The 23446-nt window shown below is 53.7% G+C and overlaps 2 protein-coding genes across 2 annotated transcripts; one reads left to right on the forward strand and one right to left on the reverse strand.

The window, feature by feature from the left end:
* Positions 1 to 684: 684 nt before the first annotated feature.
* On the forward strand, positions 685 to 5265 carry NEFL (neurofilament light chain). Its single transcript, XM_054174981.1, has 4 exons — positions 685 to 1780; positions 2432 to 2556; positions 3421 to 3740; positions 4842 to 5265. Exons 1-4 carry the CDS (start codon positions 725 to 727, stop codon positions 5018 to 5020), a joined length of 1680 nt encoding a protein of 559 aa, XP_054030956.1. The 5' UTR covers positions 685 to 724; the 3' UTR covers positions 5021 to 5265.
* A 10219-nt stretch (positions 5266 to 15484) lies between these two features.
* Positions 15485 to 20016, reverse strand: NEFM (neurofilament medium chain). The gene is made up of 3 exons (XM_009911550.2): positions 18893 to 20016; positions 18419 to 18543; positions 15485 to 16866 (listed from the first exon to the last, which is right to left on the reverse strand). Exons 1-3 carry the CDS (start codon positions 19952 to 19954, stop codon positions 15519 to 15521), a joined length of 2535 nt encoding a protein of 844 aa, XP_009909852.2. The 5' UTR covers positions 19955 to 20016; the 3' UTR covers positions 15485 to 15518.
* Positions 20017 to 23446: the final 3430 nt, after the last annotated feature.

The raw sequence follows: 23446 nt of genomic DNA on the forward strand, positions 1-23446 counted from the left end.
CATTGCTTCTTGTCCTATTACTTGGCACCATGAAGAAGATCCTGGCACCTTCATCCTGACACCCACCCCTCAGGTATTTATTGTCATTGATAAGGTCCCCTCTCAACCTTCTCTCATCCAGAATAAACAGCTCCAGGTCTTACCACTCAGGACAGAGGAGATGGACCAGGACTTGAAGAACACAGACAAAGCTTGGCAGAGCTGCAGATGTAAGGAAAATTCAAACACTTGTGGTTTGGAGGCTTTGAGGTGCAGAGAGGGCTGCATGCACCCCAGCCTCAGGCTTCCCTAGGACCCCGGCCCATATGGGACTTGGAACAACCTACCCCGGGGTTCTGCCAGGGCAGCTTGTGGGGAGGTGAGGGAAAAAGGATGCTAGAGACAAGCCTGACAGCTTGGGGGTGGGAGCGAGTCGAGGTGGTGCCCGAGCTGAACCAAGACGAAGTGGTCCCCAGGTAGACCCGAGGCGAGGGCGATGCGAGTCGGGTACCAGCCCGGCCCGCACCAGCGAGCGGAGGGCACGGACCCGCGCAGCCGCACACCCCCGAGCGCCAGCAAGCCGCGGAGCTACGCGAGCGCGGAACCGACCGCACCCCGGCGCGGCGGCGATGCTCCTCCCCGGCCCAGCCCCGCCGAGGCTGCGCCTGCCCACCCTCCTCACCCATAAATAGCGGCTGCCTGGCAGGTCCGTCTAGCAGAGCGGCTGCTGGCGCACTTCGCAACCATGAGCTCGTACGGCTACGACCCCTTCTTCCCCTCCTACAAGCGGCGGTACGCCGAGACCCCGCGGCTCCATGTCTCGGCGATGCGCAGCAGCAGCGGCGGCTACAGCTCTGCGCGCTCGGCGTACTCCAGCCTCTCGGCGCCGGTCTCCTCCGTGTCGGTGCGGCGCAGCTACGCCACCTCCAGCGCCTCCGGCTCCCTCCTGCACTCGGTGGACAGCCTCGACCTGAGCCAGGTGGCTGCCATCAGCAACGACCTTAAGTCCATTCGCAGCCAGGAGCGGGCTCAGCTGCAGGACCTCAACGACCGCTTCGCCTGCTTCATCGAGCGGGTGCATGAGCTGGAGCAGCAGAACAAGGTGCTAGAAGCCGAGCTGCTGGTGCTGCGGCAGAAGCACGCCGAGCCCTCCCGCTTCCGCGCCCTCTACGAGCAGGAGATCCGCGAACTGCGGCTGGCCGCCGAGGAGGCGACGAGCGAGAAGCAGGCGCTGCAGGGCGAGCGGGAGAGCCTGGAGGAGACGCTGCGGGGGCTGCAGGCGCGCTACGAGGAGGAGGTGCTGAGCCGGGAGGACGCCGAGGCGCGGCTGCTGGAGGTGCGCAAGGGCGCGGACGAGGCGGCGCTGGCTCGGGCCGAGCTGGAGAAGCGGGTGGACAGCCTGCTGGACGAGCTGGCCTTCCTCAAGAAGGTGCATGAGGAGGAGCTGGCCGAGCTGCAGGCGCAGATCCAGTACGCGCACCTCTCGGTGGAGATGGACGTGTCGGCCAAGCCCGACCTCTCCGCCGCCCTCCGCGACATCCGCGCCCAGTACGAGAAGCTGGCGGCCCGCAACATGCAGAACGCCGAGGAGTGGTTCCGCAGCCGCTTCACGGTGCTCAGCGAGAGCGCCGCCAAGAACACCGACGCCGTCCGCGCCGCCAAGGACGAGGTGTCCGAGAGCCGCCGCCTGCTCAAGGCCAAGACGCTGGAGATCGAAGCCACCCGCGGCATGAACGAGGCGCTGGAGAAGCAGCTGCAGGAGCTGGAAGAGAAGCAGAGCGCCGACATCTCCGCCCTGCAGGTGAGGGGAGGGTCTGGGGCTGCTGCAGGGGGGTCAGGGGCAGCCTGGAAAGGCGGCGGGGGTTGGGGGCACTGCTTCCGTCTGACAAATCCTGCAGCTACACCGCAGCTCAGAACGGGAAGGTGGTGTGAAATCGCGGTGCGAAACGCCCTTGAGCTGTAATGCTCGATCAATCACTTATCCATACACCTGGAAAGCTTTTAGCTGTGTCGCTGAAAGCGCTGGCAGGGAAGGGTCCTTTAAAGGTCATCTATTTCCCCCTCACCCCCTTGCCGTCAGCAGGGACACAAGAGATAGCCACATAGATACCCACACAGGGAAAAGCATATGCAGCCTGAAGCCAACCTGAAGCCACAAGCAAATTTCATGTGTGCTTTAGCCCTTGGAAAACAGAAAATTGGGCTCTGAACGCTAAGTGGGAATGGAGTAATAAGGTGTAGAGAAGAGGGGTGGGAGAGCAGTGCCGGGGAAGGTGGCATCTGGGAAGCGGTGGTGGCTTTTTGGCAGAAGGTGGAGCTGGAGCTCTTTGTTCCCTCTCCTGTGAAGCAAGATGAAGTGAAGGGGATTTGGAGAAATGCATGGTGAGGTGTTACTGCTAGAGGTGTGGGAGAAGCCAGAGCTTTATGCTGTTGCCATTGTTCCTTCCACCAGGACACGATCAACAAGCTAGAGAACGAGCTGAGAACCACCAAGAGCGAGATGGCTCGGTACCTGAAGGAGTACCAGGATCTGCTCAACGTGAAGATGGCCTTGGACATCGAAATTGCAGCATACAGGTAAGATGGGGAATGGTTTAGTGAAGTCAGACCTTGGGTCAGGTTCCCCTTGACTCTTCAGGGCAATTTGCTTTATTTTTCCTCCAGCAGAAAATGTCATAGGTCTTAGGCTTTCCTCCTGTGTGTTGCTGTTGGAGGAAGCAGTGCTCTGGAGAGAGAATATTTGCTTAAAGCAAAGCCCTCAGTGTAGGAAACTCGAGGGTAAGAGTGTGTGATGCACTGAGAACTCCTAGCTTGGCAAGATCTGAGCTCAGCTCTCAGCCTTCAGAGAGGCAAACCCCAAGTCTCTCTGTAACAGTGTCAGTGGAAATCCCTCCTGCAGAAGGCTGTGTTCACAGAGTTGGAAGTCTTTCCTCTGTAACTTGCAGAAGCAGTCTGCAAAGCAAATATCTGACAGCAGAGCTGCTGCTCGGTGGCTGTTGGATGCTTTGTCCCAGCTGCTGCAAGTGCTGAAAGAGGATTTCCCCGAGTGCCACCAGGGGGAATGTTGAGGAGGTGGCTGCAAACCTGGTCCGACAGCCACACACGGCATCCATTCCTTATACCTGCTCTGTTCTCTGCATCCCCACGGGGCCACCAGAAAACCACTGCACCTGCTGCAGCCACCTAATCCTAGAGGGTTTCCCCCCTCGTTTCATCTGCCAAGGAAAAACATGAATTCCCCAGCAATCCACACCACTGGGACATAAATTAATCAAGAAGGCAGGGTGGTGTTGCCCCCACAGCTGCTCATTATGGGCTGCCTTTTGCACTCCTAAGCGTACAGCTTCTAGGGCTTGTGCTGCCGGAAGCGTCGTGCCTCGCTCTGCAGCTGCAGCACAACCAAGTCACTTTTGCTTGCCTTTTGTCTTTCCCTCTTGCTAGGAAGCTGCTGGAAGGTGAAGAGACACGCCTCAGTTTCACTAGTGTTGGAAGCATCACCAGTGGCTACACCCAGACTGCCCCAACCTTTGGCAGGTCTGCCTACAGCGGCCTCCAGTCCAGCTCCTACTTGATGACGACTCGTTCCTTCCCCACATACTACTCCAGCCATGTCCAGGAAGAGCAGATTGAAATAGAGGAAACAATTGAGGCTGCTAAAGCAGGGGAAGCTAAGGCAGCCCCTGCAGAAGAAGGTGAGGAGGAAGAGAAAGAGGAAGGTGAGGAAGAAGAGGGAGGCGAAGAGGCTGAAGAAGAGGAGGAAGGTACTTAAAGTTACTTCCCCATTCCTCTTTTATGCTTCACTCTGCTCCTTTGGGGTGAACCCCAGGAATCCAAATGACTGAATCTGAGGATTCAGCCTCTCATTGTCTGTCCAAACGGGCAAGGGGTGGTGGGGGTTAAGCACACAGCATTTAAAGCTGAGTGGAAGGGAGATGTGCAGTGTTGGGTGGATGATAGGACTGATGCTATTCCCTTGGAAGCCACAGGGTGTTTTCCATTCCAGTTTCCCAGCCCAAGGCTGCTGATTCCTAATGTGCAGTGGTCATCTCTGTAGGGCAGCAAGCAGTGCTTGGCTATTGCAGGCACCCTCAAAGAGAGACACCCTCTGTTCAGTACTGATGCCCAGAGAGCAGCCTGTGGTGAGAGGAGTGCTGCCTGTGGGTGCAGTGGAAGGCAGTGTCCACTGCCTGAGCTCTAGGAAGCTCAACCCAAGGATGAGCTGCTTCCTTCCTGGCCTGTAATTTTGTTGCCAAGCTCACACTTACTTCCAAGCAGTGTAAAAAAATGTTAGCCAGAGTTGCTCTTCCCCAGCTGGAAGATTGAACCTAAACACTTCTGAACTGCATTGGTTACCATTGAATTGCTTGAGGAATTTGTTAAGGGCAAGGATTAATTACAATGAAATGAGAGCTAAAGAGCCAAGCAGAGGGCAGTGGCAAGATTCCTGTTTGAGCCCTTTTGGGTAAGGCTTAAGGCAGAGTCCACAGCTAATTCATACTGTTCAAGACCATGGTTTTTAAGACCTTTATAAAGTGCTTCACTCCCTCTGAAGTCTAGGAGAAGCTGGCTGTGTAGTCTGGCTGTACTCCCTGCTTCCAAGCCAAACCAATTGTCAGCTCTGTCATGTTCAGCTGGCTGCCATCCAAATCGTCCCCTACCTTGGACATTTTTAGGGTGCTGAGCCCTCACATTTCAGCTCTTGCCTAGAAAGGTTGGGCAGATGATCCTTGAGGTCCTTCCCAGCCTGGCATTCTGTGATTCCCATTGCAGGGGTTGAAGGGTGTGGGTGTGCCTGGCTCCCCTTGACCTGGGATTAGGAGCAGAGTGCAGAGATGTGAAATGTGTCCTGTTGTCTCTCAAAGGTGCTAAGGAAGAATCTGAAGAAGCCAAAGAGGGTGAGGAAGAGGAAGGAGAAGGGGAAGAAACAACAGCTGAGGAAGGGGAGGAGTCACAGGAAACTGCTGAGGAAACTGGCGAGGAGGAGAAGGAAGAGAAGGAAGCAGCAGGAAAGGAAGAGAGCGAAGTGAAGAAGAAGGCTTGACTTGAATTCTTCAGGCCAGCAGAGTGAAGTCTGATTGACTGAGCTAAAATTGCAGTCTCACATATTCAATGCAGTGACCACTGAGGTTTAAAGTTCATGATCTCTGATGTTTCTCTCTGTGCAGAGTCTCAGTTTGCTTGCAAGAGCACCCAACTTGGCTTGCTCCCCCGAGTGCCGCATGGTCTTACACGTATGAATTTCAGGGGTTGTGTCTTTCTTTGGGTGATTTGGAACTTCAAAATGGGGGGGGGAGGGGAGGGAGGGGAAGGGGGAAACCAACCAACCCAACCCAAACCTAAGTTGTGGGAATGAAAGTTTGAATTAACTTGCATTTAAACTAATTGGTGGAAGTGTTGGGTGGGTGACCTGAGGGAGGCTTCAATAAGTATGTGCAATAAAGCTAGTCAATAAAGTTCCAGAAATGCTTCATGTGGATCCTTTTTGTGTCTGTTTTGTGTCACCAAAGCAGGCCCCATGCTCCTCTTTCAAGCCTGGGAACACAGTGGGTGGGCTACTGGGGTCATGTCTCCAAGCTGACTTGCTTCAGGGGGGCTAATAAGTGGACAAAATGTAATGGATGGGGCTGAAAATGAAATCTTGGAGTGGTTAAAAACCAACCTGTGTCTGCATGTGCTGGGCTGTTGGCTGCCCACAAGCACAAGTTGCCTTTTGATGAAAGGAGGAAAGTTAAGCCCAATGCCCAAAGTGGCTGTGGAAATGTCAGTAGGAAGCTGTTCAGTGTCTGGCAGATGGGTGCTGACAGGAGGGGAGGAGGTGTGGATGGAGCAATGCAAATCCTGAGGTGTTAGAGGCAAGGAGAGCATGAGAGGAGTTCTTGGCTGCTTCCATGGTGCTAGCCAAGTCAGTCCGCTGTGGACTGAAGAGGATCAGCTTCTGAGAGCCTTTTCCAGTGGAGAGGGGCAGCTACAGAAAGGTTTAATCTAGGAGCAGGAGCAGCTCAAGCAGCAGTGCCTGGCAGCTCTGAAAACAGTGGCAGTGTCCTGTGGTCTGAGCCTGTTTGATGCTCAGTGACAAGCTGCAGGGACATGGTGCTTGGGGATGTGGTTTAATGGCTTTGGTGGTGTGTTTGGCTTGGTCTTAGAGGTCTCTTCCAACCCAAACAACTCCATTTATTTTCAGTTGGCTAAAGCTGCTGCATGAAAATGAAGCCCTGTGATGATAAGGGTGAGGGCTGAGACTGCTGCTGCAGATCAAACCACTTTAAATCTACTCCAGGCTGCCCTCCCAACTTTTCCCAGTCTCCACGAGCCGGCTAGGGTCTTTGGGGAGGATTTGGGGGGGTAGCTTTTGCTTTGGGGCACTGATATCATTGTATCAGTTGATTTGTGTCGGCTCTCCTCGATGGCTGAGTTCAGAGAGAAAGGGCAGGGTGGGTTTTGTACTCGAGGGCTTTCCAGAAGCATCTCCCTTTCCCTTCCCAGCGCTGGGAGAGTTAGCTGAGGAGGGATGAGGTAAGCACTGAATTATTTTCTTCCATGTGCCCAGAAAAAAACCCCAAAACCACACACACACACACACACACACACACACAAGAACCCCAAACCCAAACAGCAGGAGAAATGAAAAGAACCTCTGCCAAAACCACACAGGAAACGGAGCTGTAATAATTCCAGGTTGTTCCAACACCATTCCCAAATGCTTAATTCCCTCTCCTCCTTCCTTGGGGGTTTTGATGCTTTTGAGACCCAAATGACAAAGATTCATTTTCCCTTTCTTTTAACACCTCTTGAATTTTAGTCTCCTCTTCTCCTTTGCTTTTCATGGAGGTTTTTCCACCTGTTTTGTGTTTTGGTTCCCCTCCCCACCTCCCACCCCTGCAGCTTTATTCACACAAAGCAGATTTCATTCTCCATTCCCTGGTGAGTGCTGGGGGGCATGGGGGGGATTGTGGGAGGGGGGCACTTGCAAGTACCTTGAGCACAGACCTGCCCACACTGCTCCAGTGCTTTCAAAAGCCATCAATGGGGTGGCAGGAGAGCTGCTCCCTTGGGTGTGTGATGCCCTTGCTTCAGGCAGCAGAATACTGAGCCAAAGTGGTGGCACCTGGACATTCAGCTGAGTGCCCAGGCAGCACATGCTTAGCCTGGCACTTCAGTGAGGAGAGAACTCCGAATTCAGCTCACAACTCCTCCCAGGCATTATTGACAGACTCCTCTCCACGGGCATGCACTAAACGCTGCCACATCCTGCCCCTCTCCAAGCACTCCGAGCTCCTCTTCACTTTGCAGTACCTAATTTTGCTTCCTCTTCTAAGTTTTGTTTGTTTGATTGCTTGGGGTTTTTTTTACACATAAACTCCTCCTCTCTTCACTCTTTTGGATCCTTTTTCCCTTCTGGGAAGCCGCACAGCTCGCAGCATTCCAAAGCGTTGCAAGCCAGGCTGTTAGGGATGCTCTCAACCCAGCCCATCAGAGCTCTGCCAGCAGACACCTTGCTCCTTGCAGCGTCTCTTGGGTCTGATCCCCACTCCTTATGTTATTTTTTGATGTATTGCAGCTAGAGGAGAGACTTCACAGCTCTGCAGGAAACGTGTGAGTCACAGCCGTGGCAAGGAGCTGCAGACAGTGACAAGCAGCAGTGACCATCCAGGCTGCTTTGTCACCCCCCCCCCCCCCAGCTCTGCCTTGCTGCTCAGGTGAAGTGGTGGGAGGGAAGGTGGAAGTTATGTCTCTGCCTGCTGGGATGCTCTCAGGGCTTGGGGGACCTTACTGCTAGCCCCTTGTGTTACCTTTGAGAAGGCAGGAGCCGGCTTTGACGCAATGCAGTAAAAGCAGGCAGAGGGAGACACGGCAGAAACTTTAACCCAAGTTGCTCTGCAAGTAAAGCCAAGAGCCTGTCCCTGAATTTCTTCTTCTTGTCAGGGCAGATGGGGGGCTGGATCAAGCTGAGATCACATCCCAGGGAGGAAACTATGAGGAGGTCCTGGATGCTTTTGTCAAGATTCACACACCCCGTGCCCTGGCCCTGGGGAAGAGGAAATCTTGGGCAGGTTTAAGGTGCAGATTCCAGGACTTCACCTTCTACTGAGTGCTCCCAAATTCCCCCTTTGCTGCCTCTCAGGATTAGCTGAAGTTGTTTAACCCTGAAGTGAGGAGGAAAAAAAGTCCTTCTGTGAATGAAGAGAGCACAGACCCCCAATGGCTCGAGAAAATTCTGGTGTCTGACTCAGCTCCCTGTGTTTTGTAACACCTCCCAGTTTGGTTTCTACCTGGGATTCACTTCTGGGATACTGAAAAAGAAAGAAATAAATACAAATCTCTTCATTGTAGCCTCTCCACAACCTGCTATGAGGAAAAAAAGGTCCTGATTCAGACCTTTCCAGCTCCTGAAGTCATGGGCACCTTGACAGCCCACCTTAGACAAGCTGCATAAATCTCCACAGCAACCTCCTTTAATTATTGCTTGTTGTGGTGGTGGTGGTGTTGGTGGTGTTTCCCCCTCCCTTTCCCCTTTTGTGGAGTCCTTTGTCTTGATTAATGAACTTTGGTGTCTGAAGGCAATTAATCCCTTGGCTGCTTCATGCAGAGGCACCAAGAAACAACTGGTGCAGAACAGGCAGATCACACCCTGCTGCTGCTGCTGCAGCTCTGCCCCTGGAATTAGGCTGCCTTTGGAAGCTGCTTGATTGCAGCTGTCAGTAGACAACAAAACCCCTCTTGGCAGCATTAAATGTTAATCAGTTCTTAGAGTTTTATAAATATTTAGGAAATGTGGGAACCAGTTGCTTAATTTCTCTTAGGGTTTGCTGGAAACATTTGCAGTGGGAAATGGACTAAATTCACCAATTTGTTCTGAGTGTTGGAGCAGGGGAGGGGGGAAGGGGGGGGAACAGAAAAGAAGGCAGAAGTGGGAAAAAAAAACCCAACCAAAATTGAAGGCTGCAATATGTTTTGGGTGGAGAAGAGGGGGGGGGAAAAGAGGAGGTTTTGACACACATCAGAGCAGGGGAGTCTGCTTCCCACAGAGGATGTGAAGTGAATTCCCCAAACCATCCAGGGAGGTTGAGGAAGCTTCCTGCAGGCCCTTTGGAAATTGCATCCCTGGCTAGACTGCCAATGTGCAGCAGAACCAAAGAGTAACACAAGAAGTCCCCAAACCATTCAGAAATGTTGAGGACCCTTCCTGCAGCCTCTCTGGACAAAAATTACATCTCTGAGTGGTCTTCCAATGTGCAGCAGAACCAGAGAGTAACACAAGAAGTCCCCAAACCATTCAGAAATGTTGAGGACCCTTCCTGCAGCCTCTCTGGACAAAAATTACATCTCTGAGTGGTCTTCCAATGTGCAGCAGAACCAAAGAGTAACACAAGAAGTCCCCAAACCATTCAGAAATGTTGAGGACCCTTCCTGCAGCCTCTCTGGACAAAAATTACATCTCTGAGTGGTCTTCCAATGTGCAGCAGAACCAGAGAGTAACACAAGAAGTCCCCAAACCATTCAGAAATGTTGAGGACCCTTCCTGCAGCCTCTCTGGACAAGAAATTTCATCCCTGGCTAGGCTGCCAATGTGCAGCAGAACCAAAGAGTAACACAAGAAGTCCCCAAACCATTCAGAAATGTTGAGGACCCTTCCTGCAGCCTCTCTGGACAAGAAATTTCATCCCTGGCTAGGCTGCCAATGTGCAGCAGAACCAAAGAGTAACACATGAAGCCCTCAAACCATTCAGAAAGGTTGAGGAATCTTCCTGCAGCCTCTTTGGACAAAAATTGCATCTCTGAGTGGTCTTCCAATGTGCAGCAGAACCAGAGAGTAACACAAGAAGTCCCCAAACCATTCAGAAAGGTTGAGGAATCTTCCTGCAGCCTCTCTGGACAAGAAATTGCATCTCTGAGTGGCCTTCCAATGTGCAGGAGGATCAAACAATAACACAAAATGTCCTCAAACCACTCAGGAAGGTTGAGGACCCTTCCTGCAGCCTCTCTGGACAAGAAATTTCATCCCTGGCTAGGCTGCCAACGTGCAGCAGAACCAAAGAGTAGCACAACAAGCAATGGTCTCGAGGGGCTGTATTACACCAGAACTGAAGAGAAAGCACAGCAGGAAAAACTGCAAGGCAGGCTTGGATCCCACCTGCACCTGCATGAGCCCATGTGAGCAGCCTGCTTCAGTCTCCACTCACCTCAAGGTTTCATTCATGGTCCAAAGTGACCTTTATTCCTGGCATCACAGAATCCTTAAGGCTGGAAAAGACCTTTAAGATCATTGAGTTCAACCAAACCCCAATGACCATGACCACTACAGTATATCCTGAAGCACCACATCTGCAGGTTCTTAGAATCATAGAACTGTTAGAGTTGGAAGGGACCTCAAGGCTCAGCCAGTTCCAACCCCCTGCCCTGGGCAGGGACACCTCACACTAGAGCAGGCTGCTCAGAGCCACATTCAGCCTGGCCTTCAAAACCTCCAGGGATGAGGCTTCCACCACCTCCCTGGGCAACCTGTGCCAGTCTCTCACCACCCTCAACTTCTTCCTAAAGTCTAATCTAAACCTCCCCTCCTCTGGCTTGGATCCATTCCCCACCAGTCCTATCACTCCCTGACACCCTCAAAAGTCCCTCCCCAGCTTTCTTGTAGCCCCCTTCAGATACTGGAAGGCTACAATTAGGTCTCCTTGGAGCCTTCTATTCTCCAGACTGAACAGCCCCAACTCTTTCAGTCTGTCCTCACAGCAGAGCAGCTCCAGCCCTCTGCTCCTCCTCATGTCCCTTCTCTGGACACCTTCCAGCACCTCCAGATCCTTCCTGTAACAGGGGCTCCAGAACCTGAGCACCTTCCAACCCAACCCATTCCAGGAAGCTATGAATTGTGCTTTTCAGATGTAACTCCCCCAAACAAGCTCATTAGGGAGCAGCTGCCATGTAATTTGCCAGCTTTGCTTTCATGAAGCATCCCTCAAGCAGCAAGCTGTTGAGTGCAGATTTCCAGTATTGATATCAGCAGGGGAAGAATTCCTCTGCTTTGCTACACAAAGAGATTCAGCTTGGTTGGAAGAGCTTATCTGCTGCTGAAGCTTCCCCATTCCTCCAGGGAAGAGCAGGCAGGAGCCTTTCAATTGAAACCCAACCTGATCTTCAATTATTGATAGAGTGAAGCACTGGCAGACATCTGCAAATTACAGATCTTGATCAGCCCTTCCATTAAGTTGACAGATTCCAGGACAGCCCAGGCTTGAAAAATGATTTGCATTTCTCTGCTGGCTGTGGGAGGCAAGGCAGCAGCAGTGTTCTTGCTCCTCCTTTTGAATGTTAATCCCATAATCATTGAATAATTTGGGTTTGAAGGGACCTGAAAGGTCATCTAGTTTAAACCTCCCTGCCATGGGCAGGGACACCTCCCACCAGCCCAGGTTGCTCAAGGCCTCATCTAACCTGGCCTTGAATAGCTCCAGGCAGGAGGCAGCCACAGCCTCCCTGGGCAACCTCTGCCAGTGTCTCCCTACCCTCATTGTAAAGAATTTCTTCCTCATCTCCCCTCTAAGTCTGCCCTTCTCAAGATTCAATCCATTGCCCCTCCTCCTGTCACTCCAGGCCCTCGTCAAATCTGATTAGACCTTTATCAAACAACCTACAAGAAGTCCAAGTTAGACCCAAAAGCTCTTACAAAGTTCTGGAGGATGAGGGTGGGGAGACACTGGGACAGGTTGCCCAGGGAGGTTGTGAATGCCTCCTCCCTGAGGGTATTCATAGAATCATAGAACTGTCAGGGCTGGAAGGGAGCTCAAGGCTCAGCCAGTTCCAACCCCCCTGCCATGGGGAGGGACACCTCACACCACAGCAGGTTGCTCACAGCCACATCCAGTTTGGCTTTCAAAACCCCCAGGGATGAGGCTTCCACCACCTCCCTGGGCAGCCTGTGCCAGGGTCAGCTGGGAGGGGCTTTGTTTGCTTCAGGTTTTCATTGTAAAACCTACAGACTTTACACCTGACAACATCTCAGCCAAACCCTGCAGTGCCAAGGCAAGGAGGGCTCCAAATGAGGATGCAGAATCTCCCGACCTTGACATTTACAGGTGGGAGCTTGGAAATTCTTCTCTCAAAGCCCTTTCTGGAAGCATTTCTTTGGCATGGAGCTGGTTAATGGGAGCCAGAAGCTAACCTGAAGCTTGGAAATGGAAAAAGAAGAAGAAAGCAATGCAGCAAATTCCACCAAGTCTGTGTGTCAGGGACTTTGCAGCAGCACTGTGACCACTGCACTGCTGAAGGTCAGCTGAATTCCTATACACTGATACCTGCCCTACCCCTGTAGGTCCTTCTCATGCTCACCTTTCATGGGGAGGAGAGAGAAAGAAGCCAGTGATGAACATCCTGCTAGAGGAGCAGCCAGGAACGACTTACAGAGCAGAAATGTTGGAGTCCCACAGCAGTGAATCACACAGAATTGTCAGGGCTGGAAGGGACCTCAAGGCTCAGCCAGATCCAACCCCCTGCCATGGCCAGGGACACCTCACACTGCAGCAGGTTGCTCACAGCCACATCCAGCCTGGCCTTCAACACCTCCAGGCATGAGGCTTCCACCACATCCCGGGGCAACCTGTGCCAGGCTCTCACCACCCTCATGGGGAACAACTTCTTCCTAACGCCCAATCTGAATCTCCCCACTTCTAGTTTTGCTCCATCCCCTCAGTCCTATCACTACCTGACACCCTAAAAAAATCCCTCCCCAGCTTCCTTGTAGCCCCCTTGAAGCTTTGAGCAACCTGGGCTAGTGGGAGGTGTCCCTGCCCATAGCAGGGAGGTTGGAGTAGATGATTTCTAAGCTCCCTTCCAACCTGAGCCATTCTAGGATTCCACAGAACTAAAGCAGGAGGAGAAAAAACAGTCAGGAGCATGGGCTCATGAGATTCCTTCATAGGTCTTAAGCAACACATCAGTGTCATAGAAGACAGGGCAGCCTCACAGGAAACTCAAGGAATGATCTGGAAATTGCCATGTGAAGGATCTCCTCATGTGCAGGGAGGGAAATGATACCTGCAGCAGGGTTTAAGACCTGGACACTTATTTGAGCAATCCTGTGAGCAGCACAGGGCTCAGAGACCTTCTCCTCAGTGCTAGCAACAACTGCAAGCCCTCTAAGCACCTAAAGGCTGGGGAGCAGAAGTCAGTAGGTTCCACTCCCCTCTAGAAAACAGCTCTTGAGCATTTGCTTACACCAGCTCAAGTATCTGTGTTGTTACAGGAAATTCATTCAGCCCATTAATCCTTCTCCTCCTCTCCCTCTGCTCTGGTGAGGCCCTACCTGCAATATTGCATCCAGCTCTGGGCTCCCCAGCTGAGGAGGGACAGGGTTCTGCTGGAGAGAGGCCAAGGGAGGGCTGCAAGGCTGCTGAAGGGACTGCAGCACTGCCTGGGGAGGAGAGGCTGAGGGACCTGGGGGTGCTGAGTGTGGAGAGGAGAAGGCTGAGAGGGATCTGCTCAATGGCTCTCAAGAGCTGAGGGCTGGGGGGCAGGAGGGTGGGGACAGGCTCTGCTCAGTTATAGGGATAGGCCAAGGAGCAATGAATAGAAACTTCAGCACAGAAGGCTCCACCACAACATGAGGAGGAGCTTCTGCACTGTGGGGGTCCCAGAGCCCTGGAGCAGGCTGCCCAGAGAGACTGTGGAGTCTCCTCTGAAGACTTTCAAGTCCTGTCTGGATGCATTCCTATGTGACCTGAAGTAGATTCTAAGCTCCTGCTCTGGCATGGGGAGGTTGGACCTGAAGATCTCCAGAGGTCCCTTCCAACCCCTACCATCCTCTGATCCCATCTGGCTTCAACTTGTTTTCTAAACAAGCCAAGCAAAACCCCTCAAGCAACTTTCCAGCCCACCCCACTGTGCTTCTGTGAAACATAAAACTTCAGGGAAGGCCTTAAGCACAAGCCCTACGAGGAGAGGCTGAGGGAGCTGGGGTTGCTTAGCCTGGAGAAGAGGAGGCTCAGGGGAGACTTTCTTGCTGTCTACAACTCCCTGAAGGGAGGTTGTAGCCAGGAAGGGGTTGGTCTCTTCACTCAAGCAACCAGCACCAGAACAAGAGGACATAGTCTCAAGCTGTGCCAGGGGAAGTTTAGGCTGGAGGTGAGGAGAAAGTTCCTCACAGAGAGAGTTGTTGGCCATTGGAATATGCTGCCCAGGGAGGTGGTGGAGTCCCCATCCCTGGAGGCATTCAAGAGGGGATTGGACATGGCACTTGGTGCCATGGTCTAGTCATGAGGTCTGCAGTGACAGTGATGATCTTTGAGGACTCCTCCAACCTTGGTGATTCTGTAAGAAAAGAAGGCTGTGAGGTGGCCTACTTGTGGCCTTCCAGTATCTGAAGGGAGCTCCAAGAAGGCTGGGGAGGGACTGCTCAGGATCTCAGGTAGTGATAGGACTAGGGGGAAGGGAATGAAGCTGGAGGTAGGGAGATTCACTCTGGACCTGAGGAGGAAGTTCTTCCCCATGAGAGTGGTGAAGCTCTGGAATGGGTTGTCCAGGGAGGTGGTCGAGGCCCAGTCCCTGGAGGCGTTCAAGAGGGGATTGGCCGTGGCACTTGGTGCCATGGTTTAGTCATGGGGTCTGCAGTGACAGTGACGATCTTTGAGGTCTCTTCCACCCTTGGTGATTCTGGGGGGGAATAAGGGGGGGAGGGGGGAAAGAATACAAAGCCAGGAGAGAAGTCCTGATTTCAGTATTGACCTTTATTGAGCAAGAACTGCTGTGACTTTTACATCGAACAACAAAAGGTTGCATTACTGTGCATGTCAACTAGGTTCTCCCATGAGCATAAAGTCCACCTTGATTAATTGCACCAGTGAGGTAAACATAATTATAAGTAGCTTTCTTAATTTTTTTTTCCCTTTTGGTTATTTTTTATTTTTTTAATGCTTTTTATTTGTGTTTTTTTTTTCCCCTCTCTCTCTCTCTCTTTTTTTTTTTAAGGCTAGAAGAGTTCTGGTTCTCAGGACTATTCTATCACTGTTGTTTGTTTGGCTCAGTTGGTTCTTTTGCATAATGCCTCTTAAAAAACAAACCAACCAACCAACCAAAAGTCTTCCTCAGACATGTCCCTCCCTCCACCAGCTCAGGAAATGGCACAAAGCTTCCTCTGCACATTTTCAGTCTCATGCACTATTAATAGCAATAGTTTATTTTTCTTGGTTGGTTGGGGGGGGTGGGGGTGGGGGGTTTGGGTTTTTTTTTGGTTAGATTTCCCCAAGCTCTGTGGAGGGAGCACACCTTGAGCCTGCATGCATTTTTTTCCCCCCCCTCCCCACCCCTTACCCCCTTTCCCCCTATATTGCACACACACACACACACACAAACAAAGGAGAGAAAAAAAAAAGAGAAGTCAAAAGGAAAATACTGTGTGCCTGGAGCCTCCATGAGAGAACCCATTCTGCTTTGAAGCCGTCACTCACATGCATTTTGCAGCTGTCCTATGGCTTAACCTTTTGCACCAACCCAAAGCTCTTGGTACTTTTTTTTGTTTTGGTGTGTTTAAACTGAGCTAAGCTTTCATCTTATTCGGCCTCTTTAATCTCTTTTACTACAGCGTGGGAGGTAACTTTCTCCACCTTCTTGGTGGACACCAGCTTCTCCTCGAAGCTCTCCTCGTGCTCCTCTACCTTCTGGGTGACCGTCACCGACTTGGTGATGTAGGTGGTCGTACTGTCCCCCACTTCCCCGCTGATCTTCTCTGCTTTCTTGGTGACCACAGTCTTCTCCCCCTTGTCGTCCACGGGGCTCACATCCAGGCCGTTGGTCACCACCCCCTTGTCTTCCTCCTCCACCTCCTTCTCTTTGGCTTCCTCCTCTTCCTTCTTCTCCTCCACCTCCCCGTTCACCGCGATGTCTTCTTTCCTGGAGCCCTTCCCCAGCTCGGCGCTGACTTTGGTCACCTTGGTGAGGGTGACGGTCTCCTCCACCACGGCCTTGCCGTCTTTGGCTGGGGAGGGAGGCTTCTCTGGAGAGCGAGGCTTCTCTGGGGAGGGGGCCTTCTCTGGGCTGGCTGGCTTCTCTGGAGAGCGGGGCTTCTCTGGGCTGGAGGGCTTCTCAGGGCTGGCGGGCTTCTCCGGGGAGCGAGCCTTCTCCGGGGTGCCCAGCTTCCCCGGGGGCACCGCCCGCTCTGGGGTGGCAGCCTTCTCCGGGGAGGTGACCTTTGGTGTTGCTGGCTTCTCTGGAGATGCTGCTTTCTCTTCCTCCTTGGCTGCTTTCTCGCCACCTTTCTCCACCTTCTGCTCTTTTCCTGCTTCTTTCTGGACCGCCTTGGCCGGCTCTGTCACAGGGGATTTCGGGGGGGATTTCGGGGGTGACTTGGAGGGAGGCGTTTTGAGCTTCTCTACCTTTGCTGCTACCTCTTCAGCTTTGCCCTTGGCCTCGGCTTCTTCTGCCTCTTCCTCGGCCTCTTCCCCTTCTTCTTTTTCCTCTATCTCCTCTTTTTCAGAGCCTCCTTCTTCCGCTGCGTCAGATTTCGCGGCTTCTTCTTCCTCTTCTGCTTCCTCTTCCTCCTTCTCTTCCTCAGGGGCAGCCGCTTGTTCCGCAGCAGCCTTCTCAGAAACAGTTTCCTCCTCTGCAGCTGCTGCCTCTGCTTTTTCTTCCTCCTGCTCTTCTTGCTGGGCTTTGGCTGCCATTTCTTCTGCGATAGCTGCTAGGGCGTCTTCCATTTCAGACTTTTCATCCTCTACCTTTGTCTCTTCGATGATTTCCTCTACAAACTTGTGCTGGACCTTCAGCTTTGGCGGTTCAATTTTTGTTTTCTGGATTTTAGTGGATGCTATTGTGACAGATGGTTGCCTGTGTGTGAAGATGGGGCCAGTAATGCTTCCAGAGAAGGCACTGAATCTTGTCTCTTCACCCTCCAGTAGCTTCCTAAAGGAAACAGCAGGAGGGAAGGGGGGGAAAGGAAAAAAAACATAAGCATAGAAACCCAAACTAAGGGACAGAAATAGAATATTTCTCTGTCAGCAGGATGAGACCAGTTTGGCTGTGGAATGTGCTGGATGGATCAGCAGAATCCATCGCTCCCAGCCCCCCAGTTTGACTTTCCTTGAATCAGCTCTTTCGCCAAACTCTTATTCAGCAAACAGCTTTGAGCTCGGTTTGCATCTGGCAAGCATAACACCTTGGGCTGATCATCCCCGGTGCCCAACGCTTCATCCTGGCACGAGTCAGCACAGAGCATGGCCAAAGGCTCTCAGAGGGTGCAGCATGACTCAGGCAAACTGAGAATGTCACACAGCCGACTACTGTGGCTGCGAGGCATTCAAAGACACTTCAGCTCTGTCTTGAAGCAGGAGTTTGGACACTCAGCCTTGTGTGGCTCTGAAAATGGAAGGCACTTGTCTTCAGTTAACTTCATCAGAGAACAGTTTTGGGTTGGAAGGGACCTTTAAAGGTCATCCAATCCAACTCCCCTGCAGTAAACAGGGACATCTTCAACTAGATCAGGTTGCTCAGAGCCCTGTTCAGCCTCACTTGGAATGTTTCCAGGGATGGGGCTTCTACCACCTCTCTAGGTAGCCTGTGTCACTGTTTCACCACCCTCAGAATAGAGCATTTCTTCCTTTTATCTCCCCTCTTTTAGCTTCAAACCATCACCTCTTGGCCTGTCACAACACCCTTGGGTATCTGTGTGTTTGTCTGAGCAGCCTCAGGGATTTAAGCAGACCTGGAGATGGGGGCTTGGGGGTTGGCTGTTGGGTTTCCTCCCCCCCTTTTCCTTGCATTCAAATCCATGTGTTTCATCTCAGCTCCTGACCCAGAAAAATCAGCATCTCTGATGAGAGCTCTAAAGTGTTGCAAAAGAGACTACCAAAAAAAAAAACCTGCCAGGTGATGGCAACAGCAAGCAGCCTTCCTGCTCCAGATGAGAGGGGGCTGGCTTGAAAGGAAAAAGTTGAGCAAGAAAAGCAGAAGTGTTTGTGACAAGCAGAAGAACCCTCCCTGCTTGAAGCCCTGATCAAGCAAGCCCCTGTCTCTCTCTCTCTCTCTCCAGGGATAAAAAGACTTCAGGTGCCAGGCAGCTCTTGCTTGGCATATGCAGAGCAACCAGGAATTAAAATGAAAGTTGTTGTGGTGGTTTGGGTTTTTTTCTTTGCTGCATCTTCTGCTTTTGTCAAGCCAGGCAGAATGCAGCACCAGGGTGGCACTGCACTGAGTCACGGTGTCCTGTGCCCACTGAGCACTTGGAGCTCTGCCACCAGCTACCAGAGCTGGTCCCTAAAGGGCTCTGGCTTCATTACTGCAAACCCCTCCACGCTCTGTGTGGGTTTTGGGAGGGTTGTGAGAACGGAGTCAGGGTCTAATTCTGCTTGTGCTCCCTGCATGCAGGCACTGCTGATCTGTGGGAGAGCTCCCCAAAGCCAGCAGCATCTGCAGTGCTATTAATATTCCAGACACGTCCGCAGTGATCCTGCCCTACCTGTATGCAGCAATTTCGATGTCCAGGGCCATCTTGACGTTGAGGAGGTCCTGGTATTCCCTCAAGTGACGTGCCATTTCCCACTTTGTTCCTCTAAGCTCGTTCTCCAGCTGATGAATCGTGTCCTGCAACAGAGACACAGAAAAACCTCTGTGGCAGGCGCAAACTTCCCACACAGCACAGAAAAGTTCTTCAGAAGGACTTTCTGGAACTCTTTCCGCCACCCTGGGAGGCAGCGCCAGGCTCGGAGCACGACCCACCCGGCTCCCACCGCCTTCCCCTGCATCCCCACCCTTGAGCCAGCATCGGGCGCTGCGGGGATGGGACCTGGGCGGCGCCACCACCCCACCCAGCATCCCCCCGTCCTTGCAGCCAGCACCCCTCGGGCACTGCGGGGACGGGACCCAGCCCCCGCCACCACCCCTCCCTCCCTCCCCAGCCCGGGCTCGGCGCTGCCCGGATCCTCCCCGGTACCTGGTAGGTGGTGAGGTCGTTGTTGTGGCGTTCCTCGATGTCACTGAGCTGCCTCTCCAGGGACTCCTTGGTTCCGCGCACCGACTCCAGCTCGATGCTCTTGGACTGCAGCTGCCGGCGATACTCAGCGATCTCCTCCTTGGCGGAGCGGATCGCCTCCTTGTTCTGCTCGGCGGCCTCCGTCAGCTTGGCGTAGCGGCACTTGAACCACTCCTCGGCCTGGTGCATGTTGTGGTCGGACTGGCACTCTAGCTGGGCTCGGATCTCCTTCAGCGCCGTGGTCAGGTCCGTCTTCAGGTAGTCCTTCCTCTCCACCGTGGCGTGGGACGCCTGCAGCTGCGCTAGCAGCTCGGCCACCTCCTCCTCGTGGTTGCCCCGCAGGAAAGCCACCTCGTCCTGCAGCGACTGCACCTTCTTGTCCAGCTCCGCCCGCATCAGCGAGGCCTCCTCCATCTCCTTGCGCAGGGCGCGGATGGTGGCCTCCGTCTCATCGCGCAGCCGCGCCTCATCCTCGAAGCGCTCTCGCAGGCGCTGGATGTCCTCCTCGATGTGCTCCGAGTCCAGCTGGATCTGCGCCTTTTCGTGGCTCACCTGCTCCAGGGCCCCGCGCAGCTCCCGCAGCTCCTGCTCGTAGGCGTCGCTCAGCTGCGCCCGCCCCGCGTGTTTCTGCCGCAGCGCCGCCAGCTCCGCCTCGATCTCCTTGTTCTGCTGCTCCAGGTAGTGAACCTTCTCGATGTAGCCGGCAAAGCGGTCGTTCAGCCCTTGCAGCTGCTCCTTCTCGTTAGAGCGGCTCAGCTTCAGCTCAGCCGCCCCGTTCAGCAGCGAGGACTGGCTCAGCTCCAGGCTCTCGGCGGAGCTCAGCACCGTGGGGCCGTAGGTGGCCCGCGGCCCCCCCAGGTTGGAGCGTTTGTAGGAGGAGGACACGGAGCTGCCCGAACCCCGCGACCACGACTGCGAGCGGAAGCCGCTGGACGGGGAGGCGCTGGCGCGGCTGTAGGTGGCCCGGGTCTCGGTCACCCGGCGGTACGAGGGATTGCCCAGGGGCTCCATGGTGTAGCTCATGGTGGGACTCGGGGGGGAGCGGGCGGCAGCGCGGCAACTGCTCCAGCCGCCTCCGCCCCTTATACAGCCCGGCCGGGGCGGCCCCGCACACGTGTGCGGGAGAAGCCACCCCTCCCGGCCCTGCCCCGGGACCGCCCCCCGGCCCGCCTCCCGGCCTCGCCTCCCTTCTCCTGCCCCTGCCCCGGTTCCCCTTCCTTTCCCTCTTCCCTAATGCCCCTCCCCGACCCCCCCAGCCCCTAATGCCCCCACCCGCCATGCCCCTTCCTCACCCGCCTTACCCCTTGATTCTTCTTTCTCCTTTCTCCCTTTCCTCCACTTTCCCTTCCCACTTCTCCTCCTTCCCCTTTTCCCATCCCCTTCCCCCTTGCACCTGCTCCCCTCTCCCTTTCTTTGTAGCCCCGCTCTCCTTTTCCCTTTCCCTTTCTCCTTCTCTCATGCCCTTGCTTCCTTTCCCCCCTTCCCTGGGCCATCTCCCTCTTTCATTGCTTTCCTTCCCTTTCCCCCCTTTCTTTTCTTCTTTTGGTTATTTAATTCCTTCCTTTCTTCCTTATTTTCTTTCTTCCTTTAAATTCTTTCCTTTCTTCCCCCCCCTTGTTTTCATTTCTTTCTTTTCTCTTTATGGCTCTCTCCCCCCAGCCCCTCCCGCAGCGGCCCTGCGGAGCGGAGCGTGGTGGAGCAGCGCCCGGCGGACGCCGCAGGACCGGGGCCAGGGCAGCCCCGGTGGCTGCAGCACCATGGACAGCTCCGGCGGGCGGTGCCGGGGGCGAGCAGCGGGCAGAGGGGTCCTAGGATGTAGCCCCCTGAGCCGGGCCGGGGCTGACATGTGAAGGTCAGGAGCTGCGGGGCGGGGGCTGGCGCGGCCCGGGGCTGCGCTGCGGCACCGAGAGCTCCCCGCCGCCGCTTCGCCTCCGCTCGGGCTGCGGGACGGGCTCGGGAAGGGGCTCTGAGGGAGGAGGCTGCACTCAGCCGCTGCAGTGCGGGAAACTGGAGTTGGGAAGAGCCCCCCCACCCCCCCGTCTCAGCATCCCAAATCCTTCATTTGGATTCTTCTTTTCGTTTCCCTTTTCTCTTCCCTCCTCTCCTCTCCTCCCCTCCCGCCCTCAGTTGTTCCTCCAGCGCTTGGTGCATTGCTCAGCAATAAACTCCCTTGCTCGGAACCCTTGGTCAGATTTATCTTTCCGTGGTACAATGCACTTCGTGGGGGCTGCGTTGCAGTCAGCAGCTGCCCTCCCCCCCCCCACTCCCTCCCAGACTCTGAGCTCCTCTCGGAGGGGATTACAGCTACACAGGCGATTGAAGCTTCAAAGGAAGCCAACAAACCCCTGCTGGTGCTAGGAACAAGCCCCTCTGCAGCTCCCATTGCAACTGGAAGGGATGCCTGGGGGGGGTGGGGGGTGAAGATTTTAACTCCTCCTTCAGAAAGATGCTGAAAAGGGGCTGCCTGTGCTCAGCAGCCTGTGCGTTTTGAAGCAGTTGAGCTTGTTAAGAGGCAAACCCCTTCTCAGCAGCTGCTTCCTTGCCTTTACCCTGGGACACAGGCAGCTCCCGGGCTTGCTGCTGCTGCTGTGTCTTGGCGGTGGAGAGTTTGGGAAGTCCGAGGGACAGGGTTAAACTTGGCAGAGCACATGGAGCATCGCACCTCTGCTGGCTCATTAATATGATGCTGTCATAGGACTGCAGCACTGCGGTCAGGAGAAGGCAGCAGGACCCCACAGCAGCTGCGGGGCTGCACTTGGGCATGGGCAGTTTGGTCCTGCCGCTTAACCTCTCTGGGGGTTTGACATCAGAAACACGAGAGAGGAGGCTTTGCTGTCCTCAGAGCAGTCACAGATTCGAATGCTGTTCCCTTAATTTTGGTGAAAAAAAGTTTTCTCCACAGACAGAAAAAGAAGCATCCCCCTGGGGCTCACTGGAAGGCAAACCGAAATTCCGGTGTGTGAGGGCATTGCTCTCTTTTAATGTCCTGCGGGGGGAGGGGGGAGGCGGTGGGGTGGGAACCGCGTTAGGATCTGCTTCGTTGCTGCTTTGCTTCCTTGTTAAATAAAGGCTGGGAGGAGGGAGCAGAGCCTGGAGTTTTACCTGTGGAAAACTTTACTGGCCACACACACATACACACACACAAAGAGAGAGGTGGTTAACAGAGGTGCCTGGGAGCTTTTATTATCCTTTTAACCTGGGAACCAGTGGCTGGTGCTGAAGAGCCCACGAGGAGGCTGAACTTTGTCACGCAGCTCCCTCTCCTTCCATGCCTTGGTGCATGGGTTCCTTAACACCCCGTTTAAACCCCACAGGCAAAAGAATTCGGCTCTTTACAATCAAGCCCTGAGAGCATTTTTGCCTCCTTTGTTTCACACTGAATTCAGGCAGTGCAAACTTCCACACGACACAAGGGTGTGATGGCCTTAGAAAGGAGGATCTTTAGGTGAGAAGTTTGCAGTCAGAAAGGGTTTTTTAGGTTTATTTTACAAGCAGGCACAGAAATCCTTCTGAAAGAAAAAGGCTGTGGTTTAATTTCACGTTCTGTGAGCCATATTCAGATGCTGGGGTGGGGTGGAGGGGAACACAGTATCCTGCTCCATTATCCTGAAGGTGATCTGAAGGTCAGGATGAGTCAGGGAAATCAGTCTGAAGTGCTGCCTTAATCCTGATGAGCAACCAATCCTTGTTCCATCGATACCCACTCTGGAGGTTTGAAATGCAGACTGAAATTCCAGCTCACAGGAAGCTTTTGGCAGCAAACTTTAACAAACAAGAGTGGCTGCTCCAGCAAGAGCTAAAGGGTGAGGGGCAAGAGGCTGGGGCCAGACTCTTCTCAGCGGTGCCCAGGGACAGGACGAGGGGCACGGGGCACAAACTGGCACCCAGGAGGTTCCAGCTGAAGGAGAAAGTTGTTTGGTGTGAGGGTGCTGGAGGCCTGGAGCAGGCTGCCCAGAGAGGTTGTGGAGTTTCTTTTTCTGGAGAGCTTCCAATCCCCACCTGGCCATTGCATTCTTGTGCAGCCTGCTCTAGGTGATGCTGCTTTAGCAGGGGGCTTGGCCTGGATGATCTCTAGAGGTCCTTTCCAACCCCTAACCATGCTGGGTTTTGGGGATTCCCTTGGTCAGTGGCTTCTTGGTTTCAATATAAGCCTGATTTAAGCTTAAGCCATTTAAGCCTGAGTAGCTCTTTAGTGTTCTCCATTGATAGCACTGAGATACCCAAGCAGGGCAATGAAGGCAAACAGAAGGGATGCTGCCAGAGTGAAAAAAAACAGAGAGTGAGGAAACAGAATTTGCTTCACTTCTGATGTTCCACAGAGCACTGCAAAGTGCTGTGACTCACCAGGCCAAGGAACTATAGAATCATAGAATCAACCAGGTTGGAAAAGACCTCAGAGATCATCAAGTCCAATCTATTACCTATCCCCTAACACCTCCTGACAGCTAAACCATGGCTCCAAGGGCCACATCCAAACCTTTTTTGAACACCTCCAGGGATGGGGACTCCACCACC

This window comes from Dryobates pubescens, chromosome 31 (assembly GCF_014839835.1).
Source record: "Dryobates pubescens isolate bDryPub1 chromosome 31, bDryPub1.pri, whole genome shotgun sequence".
NCBI classification, from domain to species: domain Eukaryota; kingdom Metazoa; phylum Chordata; class Aves; order Piciformes; family Picidae; genus Dryobates; species Dryobates pubescens.